General features: G+C 43.6%; 1 protein-coding gene across 1 annotated transcript in view; it reads right to left on the reverse strand.

Moving 5' to 3' along the window:
* LOC137437230 (uncharacterized) overlaps positions 1–13,878 on the reverse strand; it is a 215,618-nt gene that overhangs the window by 136,377 nt on the left and 65,363 nt on the right. The window contains exon 7 of the mRNA XM_078766265.1: positions 10,085–10,389. Coding sequence (XP_078622391.1) covers positions 10,085–10,389 — 305 coding nt within the window. The remainder of the gene's footprint in view (positions 1–10,084; positions 10,390–13,878) is intronic.

Raw genomic sequence — 13,878 nt, forward strand, 5'->3', positions numbered from 1 at the left:
TGGGGGGAGACAGGGAAGCACACTAGTACAACAGCAGAGAACAGGGACAAGGGAAGATCCGTGGGAGGGAGAGGGAAGCACACAAGTACAACAGCAGAGAACAGGGACAAGGGAAGATCCGTGGGAGGGAGAGAGCTTGGGTGGAGGAGGCATGGGAAGGCAGGGGGAGGGGAGGTAGGGATGGGAAAGGTATAAAAGACATTGACACTGCTAGAACTTCCAGGAAAGAAAGAAGTCGGGATTTCAAAAAAAGTGCATCTGGGGTGATTTAACGGGAGTAGAAGAGATCAAGGTTTTGGATGGGGGAACAGCGAAGGACGAGAGCGAAGGAACGGCGAAGGACGAGAGCGAAGACCGAAGGAACGATGAAAATTTTAATGTTTTTTTTTTGCACGTACGGTCAAGCTACAGCGAAGGAACTGCGTGTGTGTTTGTTGTTCTCTTCTCTTTGTGCTTTTCCTTGCGATGAAATTGCAAAATGGCAAAATATGTTGGCACTAATTGAAGAATTGGCCATTAAAATTAATTTGCGATTAATCGTAACTGCGATATACGAACTTCCGGACAGTGAGGCCTTATTTTTGGTACGTACGTCAACGTACGTATGTCCACGTACTTACCTCCCCGCACGTATGGGCACGCACTAGTTATTTAAAACATTTTCAGCAACTGTTGGTCTGATGGACACGAAATTTTCACCATAGGAGCGCCTCCTCCTTTATAATATTTTAGTCATAATCATGACGTCATAGGTCATGTGTTACAGGCGCCATCTTGGAAAAACCAAAAATTGTTGCACCTCTATATCTCCAAAACCGTTGCACGGAAAAAAATTAAACATGGCTCATTGTAAAGAACTCCATATGGGGAATAGGTGTTGTTAACAATGACGTCATTGGTGCCATAATTATGACGTCATAATTCGACAGGGACAACGCTTAGTCTGATCAGTTTGAAATTTATTGAGCATGATCTATGCAACAATTACATTTGAGAATATAAATTTATGATGTCATTGCTCACGTGGTCTGGTAGCCATATTGGATCAAAGAAAAAAAATGTTCAAAAACAGAAGAGTTGGCTCGCAGCAAGTTCACTGTGCAGGATAAGTATTCTATGAATACCATGTAGTTGTATACATAGTTCAGGCTCATGGAAAAGCTAGTACACAGAGCGGATCAGTAGGTCACAGAAAAAACGGGATGCAAAACACACAAAACAGGATGCAAAATGAACAGTAGAGATGCACGCGAGAGGAGCAGTAGAGAGAGGGGGGAAACACCAACAGCAGAGTTGAAGGCAAAGATAGAGGGAGACTTGAAGGCAAAGCACGGACAAAGCAAAGGGTGCAAGACCAGAAAGGAGGCTGAAGAAGACAGAGCAGACAGGGAGAGGAGTTGAAAGGATTCCGTTCAAAGTGACAGAGTGGCTACGAGAATAGAGGAAGCCATGTGTGGCGTTGGCCTTGGATACCATAGGCAGAAAGTTTGGAGAGCAAGGTGGGATGCCAAACTGTATCAAAAGCAGCCATCCAGAAAAAGAAAGTTATATCCAGAGAGACTGCCCTGATCTCATGTCTGACATTGAAGGCCTGCATCCATTGTTGGGTGCAACATGTCTTGGTCTGAAACCAAATTGGTGATGTGAGCTGAGGTTGTTGGAGAAAAGGAAGGATTTCAAATCAACTGCAATGATGGATGATTACATGACCTTGCTGATAATTGGAAGTAAGCTGACAGGTCTGCAGTTAAGTCGATCAGTTTTTGTTTTTTTGTTTTTTTGTACAAGAACGAGGCTCGTGAAAGAGCTAACACTAATCACACAAAAAGTCAACCGACAGAAAAAACACAAAATAAGGAGAGCGGGACACAAGATGGGGAGAGAGGGGGAAGGACACAAACACAACATTTGAGAGCAAGGACATTGAGAGAAATGTGGGAGGGGGACGGCTTGGGGGGAGGTGGGAGAGGTATAAAACATATCAACACTGCAAGGACCTCCAGGAAAGAAGTTGGAATTTCAAAAAAGTGTATCTGGGGTGAATTAGCGGGGGTAGAAAAGATCAAGTTTTTGGATGGGGGAAGATAAGAGATGGTGGTGAACAGCTGTTTTAAAGACCTGGAGGGAGGAGTGGGATTGAAGGGAGTGGGGGAGTTTGTTCCAGAGGTGGGAGAAAAGGGGAATGAAAGAGTGAAGGTGAGCAGAGAGCCTAGATTTTGGCAGTTTAACCATAAGAGGGTTGCTGGCAGATCTTGTGCGACCTGCAGGAATATTAGGGGGACAGAGCACAGAGAAAGCTGGGGGAGCAAGGCCGGAGAGGAGTCGGTAGAAGACAGAAAGACCACGAACCTGCCTGCGGTGATTGAGTGAAAGGCCCTCGGAGTTAGCTTCATAACAGGAGATTCCAATGATTCTGAAAGCTTTGGTTTCAACAGCGTGAAGCCGAACTAGGTGTGAGGCAGGAGCACCGGCCCAGAGGGGGGAACAGTATTCCATTGAGCTGCGGATGAAAGCCTTGTATGTGGTGAGGAGCTCAGGTGTGCCAAGGAAGGACTTCACACGACGGAGGATACCCAGTCGGCGACTGGCTTTGGAGGCCAGCTTGGAAATGTGGTTTTCCCAAGAAAGATCATGGCAGATAGTGAGACCCAAAAGCTTGAGCGACAGAACTTCTTGGAGAGGATTGTTGAGAAAGTAGATGGGAGGGTTTTCCAGTCGGTCTTTTCAGAGAGACATAGTAAGAGTGTGGGATTTCTCAGGATTGAAAGACATGTTCCACTTGTTTGACCAGTCTGTGATTTTGTCCAGGACTGCAGAGAGTGTGGAGGCTGCAGACTGCTGATCTGAGGGATGAGGAATGGAGCAGCAGATAGTGGAGTCATCAGCAAAGAGATAGAGAGGATTTTCCAGAGAGTCGGAGAGATCATTGATGAAGACCAGAAATAGTACAGTTCCCAGAACACTGCCTTGGAGAACTCCAGCCAGAACAGGAAGGGGGAGATGAGAGAAATCCATTCAGAGCCACACGTTGCCTATGACCAGAGAGGAGGTCCGCAAGCCATGCGTGGAGATTTCCATGGATACCATAGGAGGAGAGTTTGGTGAGCAGAGCGGGGTGCCAGACTGTATCGAAGGCACGTGATATGTCAAGGGAGCATCTCTGATTTCCTGTTTGGCATTGAGGACCTCCATCCATTGTTGAGACAGCAGAAGCAACATGTTCAGAGTAGAATGGCCTGGTCTGAATCCAAATTGATGATCAGAGATCAAGTCATTGGAGAAGAGGAACGATTTGATCTCCGAAGCAATGATGGAAACCATGACTTTGCTGATATTAATGGGAGCAGGCTGATTGGTCTGTACTTGCAAGGATATGTTTTTGCACATTTTTTGTGTAAGGCAGCAATGTTTTTTATTTCCAAGATGCTGGCAGATGACCTTAAGCAAAAGAGAGGGTGAAAAGAACAGAGAGAGGGTGAGATAGAGCAGAAGAGCAGCATTGTAGGACCCGTGGGCTGATGCCGTCTGGTCCAGTTGCAGAATCAGAGTCGAGGTTTGACAAAAACTTCTCCACCTTGTCAGGAGAGAAGGACACAGAGTCCAGGAGCAGTTGGGTTCGACTGGGAAAGGTGGGAACAGAGAGAGATGGGTTTGGGACACAAGATTTTGAGGCAAACACAGAGTTGAGGCATTCGGCTTTGTCACGTGCGGTGTCAACTGTGTAGCCATTTGAGGTAAGGGAGGGGATGGAGGGGGAACAAACACCAGAAACGGATTTGCCCAGACGCCACCAGGATATGGAGGAAGGAGACAGGTTTGAGAGCTCAATCTTGAGTGTGGAGAGATAGTGCTTCCTGGCACTCCTGAGGGTATACACACACTTGTTCCGAGCTTGGTGGAAGGAACTGAGATTGCCTTCAGTTGGATTTGCCTTCCAAGAGGCAAAGGCAAGTTGTTTCAGTGCAACTGCCTCACCACAAGATTCAGTGTACCATGGATGGGAGGGAAAGGGTAAGATAACTGAAGACGAGATGGGATAAATCTGTGCATGAGAGAGCAGTTTGCTTTGGAAGAATTCCCAGGAAGAATTGATGTCAGAGGCAGTAGAGATGGGAGACCAGTCCAGATGATTGATGGCTGCTTGTAGACCGTGCCAGTCAGCCTGAGTGAAATGCCAGACTCGTCGGCGCTGAGGAGGCTCTCTGAGAATGGCCAGAGAGATGTCCACTTTAACATGCACATGATCAGAAGAACCGATTGGAGCAGAAGAAGAGCAGCAGACATTTGCAGGGAAGTTTGTCATAACCAAGTCTAGAAACACCTTTTATATAATGCAGTGAATTTGGCAGATTTTCAAACAGATGGAAAATGACGTAGCGCAGATGACAGTGTGAAACGGACAGAGTTAGGATGGGAAAGAGCAGCAGCGCAGCTTTTTTGGGACACCTGACCTGAATATGCTGTCCAGTCCAGTGGCAGAGTCTAGGGTTGAAAGAACCTTCGCCTCCTCAGTTGCAAAGGATACCATCTCTCAATGGTAAAGAATCACTTGAAGAATGAAGCCTGCTGGTGTTGGCTTTCCAGTTAAGGTGGCTGGCTTGAGATCCTGAGGTCCTGAATTCAAGCCCCTGTTGTGCTGTTGAATTACCACCAGGTGGGTTGACTCAGTCTGTCATCCGAAAGAAGTCGTTGTGATGAAATATGATGTAATGTCTCGAGCTGAGCGAAGAGATTATCCGAGCGAAGGGATGACCATGAGAGAGCTTATATAAACTGTGTCCATTCGGTGCGCAATCAGGTGGCATTATGTATACCAGCGCTGTCGGCTACTGAGATTTAACAGTTACGTCAATGCTTGCTTGCAGGAAACTAGGAGGAGTTGTATGCTTAATTTTTCTTTGTGGAACTAATAATCTGCATTCTTGTGTTGTAGGATGAGTAGAGATATTGTTCAATAAAGCCTCATTTCTTGGAAGAGGTCTGAGTTTTATTTCACAAAAGTCGTCAAATAAGTACCAGATTACTGGTAACAGGGGGCATTGCATCAGCGGCATCGCCACAGTGCCAGAAAATGATGCAGTGAAGCAGCCACACAATGCATTCAAATCCACCACCACTTACATCATTAAAAAAACCTCTTGTATCCAGATCTGGATCTTCACCAAAATCGAATCAATTCTTCCTGGTCACACACCCAACCTCTTCACCAAGTTTTGGTCCGAATCGGTCCACAACCACAGACAGGGATGAAAACATAACCTCCATCCACCTTGTGTAGCACATGTTGACCACAGACTCTTGGAGCCTATGCCATTGCGGAAAACATTGAGGGAAAAGCGGACAGAAATATGAACGTGGTACATTGCCATTTGAATTGGCGCTGTGAGGTGGGCCAAACGGCCGGCATGTCTGCAGGGACCTCATGTGATGCTGGAGCCTCTTCCCTGAAGACGGACACCGAAAGGACAAATGAGGTACACTGCCGTATGGATCGCGTACGAACTGGACCTTTGCGCAGGATATCTGGCAGACTCCGGAGAGGAGGGGTCTTCAATGAAGAGGGGGAAGGTGTCGGCACTGAGAAGGGGAGGGATTTTGAGTTGAGTCGAAAAAATTAATGCATTGGGAAGCACTGCTCACAATGGGTGTGATAGATTGAGAAAGGGCTTTGTGAATAGACATGGCTCCGATGAACCGCGGAAAACTCCGGATGCCAGAGGTGAGGATGTGGAGGTGGATTGGAGGGATTGTGAGTGGGGACGGAAGGGTGAATGCGTGTGAACCATTGCTGATGCCGGATCTGATAGATTGAGAAGGGGCTTTGTGGGCAGGCATGGCTCCTATGTACGGCTGGAGATTCCGGGTGCCGGGGTTGTGGGTTTGATTGGGGAGAGGGGTGGCGGGGCCGTGGCTAAGGTCCTCACGAGAATATGGAGACAGGGAACGACAGTAATGTGCACGGCTCGGTGATGGGCAGGTCGGGATGGCACTGTGAGGCAGACCGTGGTGATATGTTCATTGAGGTTGTCGAGAAATTCCAGGGTATCAGCCCTGACGGTAGATGTAAATCCTGGCAATGAAGGTGGGAGTAAAGCGAGTGGGATGTGATGCTGTGTAACCCATGCATGGTCCAGAATCTTGGTTGAGCTGCATTGAGGATCACAGAGGGGGGGTGGGGGGGGGGTATTTTATGGGCATTTTAAACCAATTTCAATGGTTGCTAGAAGACAGGGTAGCATGTACAATCGTGGCCAAAAATATTGGCACCCTTGCACTTTTTCAAATAACTCACAATGTCCTCTAAAAATAAGTCGAAATTGACAAAAGTATTTGGTCTCCACAATTCTATATTTCCCTGTTAATATCATTACGTTTGGAGAGGGTAGGCTGTGATTAACTTAGTCCAGGTAGAATTGCAAAGGTAGTATGCTCTGAATGTCATTGAGCCATCTTGATGTACATAAGTCAGGCCATATGTCGTGCAAGCTCGTACCTTTGTTCCCATCACGAGGGGTGGGGTTATTTTAATTAGTTAGGGATTATGGGTAATGAATCCCCTGTATGTAATGGCCTCTGTTATTTTTCCTCTGTTCCTTATGACACACGCAGCACACACACCTAGCCAGAAATCGTGCATTTACCACCCTAAATAAAAAGCGACCAGAAACCAGGCATCAAACACTACTGCTGGTGCCGCAGCCGCTACATCACCACCTCAATCAGGCAGGCCGTGGGGCCATGCCCCGCAGAGCAGTGATTGGTCCGGGATTGATTGGCGCAAAGACTGTTAAGATGGCACTCGCTGATAGGAGCGGGCACGGAGACCCCGTGAGATGACGTCAGAGCCCCAAGTATAAAAGAAATCTCTCCCCGACATCTCACTCTTGAGTCCGGACTTTGATAGAGAACGGTCGAGCTTCTTGATTTCCTCACATGTTCTGGGTTTGGTGGCGAGTGGTCGTCTCCCCGACATTTTGCGTTTCTTGGCTTTCCCTCACTCCCTTGAGTCTTGGCTTTGTTGGGGAACCATCGCCGAAAAGCTCTCTGCTTCAGGATTCCACAGTGAACTCTTCCATCCTGGCTGTTCCTCGCGCTTGATTTCCACGTTTATTCTTTGTTTCTCGAGTCCTGGCTTTGATGACAAACAGTCGTGTCCCGACATCACTCTTCTTCGTCTTCTCGTGGCTGGCTCTGGTCTTCTGGCTTTGGCGTTGAACAGTCACGATTTGATATCTCGCTATATTTGAAATCTCGATAGTTTTACTTACAGAACTGAGTGAAGATCTACTGTACTCTATATACCCCACAAGTGTTTGATTAATAACATCATCCTTCCTGCTGCTACCATGGCGTTTTTTGTAGCGAACTTTTGAAACTCGCTCCTGCTGTTTAACACAAAACAGAAAGAGGAAGCCCGGGGTGTGCTCATTTAGTAAAGAGCTAGCTTGCGCTTACCAAGCCAGCCATACCTTATCAGTTTTGAATGGAGTGCTCGCTCAAATGCTGAAACCACTTGGCAATCTCTCCACCAGAAATTTAGTAAATGAACACACACCCAATGTTCTTGAGACCCGACCATAGATCGACTGTAATCTATATACCCCAAATAGGATTGACCCTTCCTGCTGCTCCCGTAGTGAGCGGGTGTACTAGTCTTCAAAAAGGATGTTATAACACACCCAAACACCCAGTTTCATCCTTGTAATATGTTGGAGGTTCAGGTGTATGCATGCAAAGTTTGGGGCCGCTAGGTTTCATGGTTTTGGAGATATGGAGGAGACAGATGGAGACAGACAGACGGTCAAATAGTTTTTCTCTTTTTCTTCATTGACTTTAATGTAAAATTTTAGGTGTTTTAGAAGCCCGATTTATCACCTACTCCCATATGCATGTGGAAACTGCACAAAAGTTACCATATACACGAGGAAACTACAAAAGGTGCCATGTACTCATGGAAACTGCACATAAGGTACCCATATACACAGGGAAACTGCACAAAAGGTACCATGTATATGTGGACTGTACAAAAGGTAACATGTACACGTGGAAACTGCAAAAAATGTACCCATATACATTAGTCAGGTTCACTATGTCAATAAATTATATTTCGTTCAAAATCATGGTAGATTAGCAAACCTATACATTTTTGGAAAGGTTATAGCATAAGGAAACTAAAAATCAATGTTTACATTGGGAGAGATACCTGTATGGCGGTCATTTTGGATTTTCAAAATGGCCACTGTAAAATACATATTACATATTTTGTTCTATTTCTGCCTCTAATTACCCTAAAAACTTTTTAAAATATACTAAACCTATATTTTCAGGGACAAGGAATCCAATGAAAGTATCAAATTAGTGCTATGGGGAATGGTAAGATACGAATCAAAGGTTTTGAATTGCAAAATACTGTCTTTATATTCGCGATAAGTTGCATAATCAAATACATGTTATCATTTTGTACAGGCAGTTAATAACATCAAAATGTGTCACAATAATTCATATCACCAAACATACACAGGCAGTCAGCAAAATCATATATACGTAGTGTGTTCAAAAAGTATCCGACCTTTATTTTTCGTGCGTAAAAAAAAGAAGCTAGGGAGGCGTTGATTGGTGCACGTATGTAGGCGATCCTAATGCACACGCGTGAATTTTTTCTCACCTGCAGAAGCTGTCATTCGACGGCAGACCGCCGATGAGTGAGGACATGTAAGTGAGCGCCGTCAGATTTTCGTTTTTGACAAAATGACGGAAAAGCTTGAACAACGCTACTGCATCAAATTTTTTGTTTTTTGGCCTCGGGGATGTTGGATGCTTCCATTGTGATGACTGCAACTTGGTTTCTGGGTCGTACCCATAAACCCAGGACTCATCGCCAGTGATCACTGTGTTGAGGAAGCTGGGATCGCTGTTCACAGTCTCCAGCATGTCCTGTGCGATCTCCAAACGGAGTTGCTTCTGCTCAATCGTTAGCAGCTTTGGTACGAACTTCGCTGAGATTCTCCTGAAGTCCAAATCCTCCTTCATAATGGAATGAACGGTGTTGAATCTTGCGGATCGTTTCCACTTGGGAATCGCCAAGCTTTACACAAAATTTGATGCAGTAGCTTTGTTCAAGTTTTTCCGTCATTTTGTCAAAAACGAAAATCCGCCGGCGCTCGCTTACATGTCCTCACTCATCGGCGGTCTGCCGTCGAATGACAGCTTCTGCAGGTGGGAAAAAATTCACGCGTGTGCATTAGGATCGCCTACATACGTGCACCAATCATCGCCTCCCTAGCTTCTTCTTTTTTTTACGCACGAAAAATAAAGGTTGGATACTTTTTGAACACAGTACACATGCAGTCAGTATAACTTCACATCTACACAGGCAGTCAATGACAAAATATACACAGGCAGTCAATGGCATCAAACATACACGATTACAGAATATGCCATTTAGAGTTCGTCATCACTGTCCTGTGTGTCGTATCCGACAATATTGTCCGCATCGTTTTCACAGTCCGTTCCACACAAGCAAAGTTCGGTCAAATTGATTGGCAAATCGAATTGGTCGAATGGTCGATCGAATCGAATTCGATGAATCGAATCGAATCAATCGAATTGGTCGAATGGTCGAATGGTCGATCGAAGCGATTGGTCGAATGGTCGAATTGGTCGAATGGAATTGGTCGATTGGTCGAATCGAATTGGTCGGAATTGGCAAATGTAAACATTGATTTTCAGATTTTCCATGTAATAACGTTTCCAAAAATGTATAGGTTTGCTAATCTACCATGATTTTGAACGAAAAAACATAGTGAACCTGACTACATGTGGAAACTGCACAAAAGGTACCAAGTACAGGTGGAAACTGCACAAAAGGTTCCATATACATGTGGAAACTGCACAAAAGATTCCATATACATGTGGGAACTGAACAAACATCATCCACATATGAGACATAAAATGGTAAAAGTATCTTTTCAGGTTTTTGGTTTTGTGGTTTAAAAAATTGTGAAAATGGATTTTCATGATGAAGATTTCATTTGTAATTATTGAGAAATACCTGGTAAAGGTAGATGGTATAAACAGAGCTTACCTTTGACAATCGCTGCCAGTTATTATTCTTTACTTCAATATTGTATGAAGTCACAAAGCAAGGCTGCAAACCTCGTGCACGGTCCAGTTCAGGCGTTGACCCTTGCACGACAATGCCGGTCAGATTGACGTCACTTTCAAAGTTCACATGAAGGTATTCGCCTGGGGCACCATGTGTGCGCCAATACCCACCGGAGTTGTACAGCCGGGCATTGTGGGCAGAAAATTCATTTCCATCCGAGGAGCTTGCACTAAACACTTCATTGGGAAGAAATCTGGATTCCATTCCCACAGGTTGGGACCAATCTGAAATTGTTGTCAGAAAAAAGCACCGGTTTAAACACAATCGATTAAATGACAAAGGGAAACAGCACCGGTTTAAACACAATTGATTAAGTGTCAAAGGAAAACAATATCGGATTAAACACAATCGAATAAATGTCAAAGGAAATCAATATCGGTTTAAACACAATCAATTAAATGTCAAAGGAACAATACCGGTTCAAACACAATCGTTCAAATGACAAAGAGAAACAATACCAGTTTAAACACAATCATTCAAATGACAAAGGCAAACCGTACCGGTTTAAACACAATCGTTCAAATGTGAAAAAACAAAAAACAAAAACCACCTTTAGAGGCCATTAAAGTGAAACAATAATGGTTTAAACACAATCATCAAATGTCAAAGTGAAACAGTACCGGTTTAAACACAATCAATTAAATGTCAAAGTGAAACAGTGCAGGTTTAAACACAATCGATTAAATGTCAAAGTGAAAAAATACCAGTTTAAACACAATCGTTCAAATGTCAAAGTGAAACAGTGCAGGTTTAAACACAATCGATTAAATGTCAAAGTGAAACAGTACCGGTTTAAACACAATCGATTAAATGTCAAAGTGAAAAAATACCAGTTTAAACACAATCGTTCAAATGTCAAAGTGAAACAGTACCAGTTTAAACACAATCGATTAAATGTCAGAGTGAAACAGTACCGGTTTAAACACAACCGATAAAATGTCAAAGTGAAACAGTACCGGTTTAAACACAATCGATTAAATGTCGAAGGGAAACGGCACCGGTTTAAACACAGTCATCAAATGTCAAAGGGAAACAGCACCGGTTTAAACACAATCGATTAAATGTCAAAGTGAAACAGCACCGGTTTAAACACAATCGATTAAATGTCAAAGGGAAACAGCACCGGTTTAAACACAATCGATTAAATGTCAAAGTGAAACAGCACCGGTTTAAACACAATCGATTAAATGTCAAAGTGAAACAGCACCGGTTTAAACACAGTCATCAAATGTCAAAAGGAAACAGCACCGGTTTAAACACAATCGTTCAAATGTCAAAGTGAAACAGTACCAGTTTAAACACAATCGTCAAATGTCAAAGTGAAACAGCACCGGTTAAAACACAATTGATAAAATGACAAAGGCAAACAGCTCCAGATTAAACATAATCAAATAAATGTCAAAGGGAAACGGCACCAGCTTAACCACAATCGATCAAATGTCAAAGGGAAACGGCACCGGTTAAAACACAATCGTCAAATGTCAAAGGGAAACAGCACCGGTTTAAACACAATCAATTAAATGTCAAAGGGAAACAGCACCGGCTTAACCACAATCGATCAAATGTCAAAGGGAAACAGCACCGGTTTAAACACAATCAATTACATGACAAAGGCAAACAGAACCAGATTAAACACAATCAATTAAATGTCAAAGGGAAACGGCACCAGTTTAAACACAATCGATTAAATGTCAAAGGGAAACAGCACCAGCCTAACCACAATCGATCAAATGTCAAAGGGAAACAGCACCAGTTTAAACACAATCAATTACATGACAAAGGCAAACAGCACCGGTTAAAACACAATCGATTAAATGTCAAAGGGAAACAGCACCAGTTTAAAACACATATTTTCACTCACTCACCGCAGGCAGGTAGGTGGTCTTTCTGTCTTCTACCGACTCCTCTCCGGCCTTGCTCCCCCAGCTCTCTCTGTGCTCTGTCCCCCAAATATTCCTACAGGTCGTACAAGATCTGCCAGCAAGCCTCTGATGGTTAAACTGCCAAAATCTCGACTCTCTGCTCACCTTCACTCCTTCATTCCTCTTTTCTCCCGCCTCTGGAACAAACTCCCACACTCCCTTCAATCCCACTCCTCCCTCCAGGTCTTTAAAACAGCTGTTCACCACCATCTCTTATCTTCCCCCATCCAAAACCTTGATCTTTTCTACCCCCGCTAATTCACCCCAGATCCACCTTGTTTGAAATTCCAACTTCTTTCCTGGAAGTCCTGGCAGTGTCCATATGTTTTATACCTCTCCCACCGCCCCCTTCCCATGCCCCCCCCCCCCAAAGCCCTCGCCCTCTCTCAGATCTCTCGATGTCTCCATGTCTCTCGGTCCCTGCTCTCAAATGTTGTGTTTGTGTCCTTCCCCCTCTCTCCCCATCTTGTCTACCGCTCCCGATGTTATATGTTTTATGTGTTGGTTTATCTTTCTGTGTGATTAATGTTCGCTCTTTCACGAGCCTCGATCTTGTATACAAAAAACAAAAAAAAAAAGAAAAGGGAAACAGCACCAGTTTAAACACAATCGATCAAATGTCAAAGGGAAACAGCACCAGTTTAAACACAATCGATCAAATGTCAAAGGGAAACAGCACCAGTTTAAACACAATCGATCAAATGACAAAGGGAAACAGCACCAGCTTAACCACAATCGATCAAATGTCAAAGGGAAACAGCACCAGCTTAACCACAATCGATCAAATGTCAAAGGGAAACGGCACCGGTTAAAACACAATCGTCAAATGTCAAAGGGAAACGGCACCGGTTTAAACGCAATCAATTACATGACAAAGGCAAACAGAACCAGATTAAACACAATCAATTAAATGTCAAAGGGAAACAGCACCAGTTTAAACACAATCGATTAATTGTCAAAGGGAAACAGCACCAGTTTAAACACAATCAATTAAATGTCAAAGGGAAACATCACCAGTTTAAACACAATCAATTAAATGTCAAAGGGAAACAGCACCAGTTTAAACACAATCAATTACATGACAAAGGCAAACAGAACCAGATTAAACACAATCAATTAAATGTCAAAGGGAAACCACCAGTTTAAATACAATCGATTAATTGTCAAAGGGAAACAGCACCGGTTAAAACACAATCGTCAAATGTCAAAGGGAAACGGCACTGGTTAAAACACAATCGTCAAATGTCAAAGGGAAACAGCACCGGTTTAAACGCAATCAATTACATGACAAAGGCAAACAGAACCAGATTAAACACAATCAATTAGATGTCAAAGGGAAACAGCACCAGTTTAAACACAATCGATTAATTGTCAAAGGGAAACAGCACCAGTTTAAACACAATCAATTAAATGTCAAAGGGAAACATCACCAGTTTAAACACAATCAATTAAATGTCAAAGGGAAACAGCACCAGTTTAAACACAATCAATTACATGACAAAGGCAAACAGAACCAGATTAAACACAATCAATTAAATGTCAAAGGGAAACAGCACCAGTTTAAATACAATCGATTAATTGTCAAAGGGAAACAGCACCGGTTAAAACACAATCGTCAAATGGCAAAGGGAAACATCACCGGATTAAACACAATCAATTAAATGTCAAAGGGAAACACCACCGGATTAAACACAATCAATTACATGACAAAGGCAAACAGCACCAGTTTAAATACAATCGATTAATTGTCAAAGGGAAACAGCACCGGTTAAAACACAATCGTCAAATGGC

Source organism: Myxine glutinosa, chromosome 12 (genome assembly GCF_964187855.1).
Source record: "Myxine glutinosa chromosome 12, kmMyxGlut1.1, whole genome shotgun sequence".
NCBI classification, from domain to species: Eukaryota; Metazoa; Chordata; class Myxini; order Myxiniformes; family Myxinidae; genus Myxine; species Myxine glutinosa.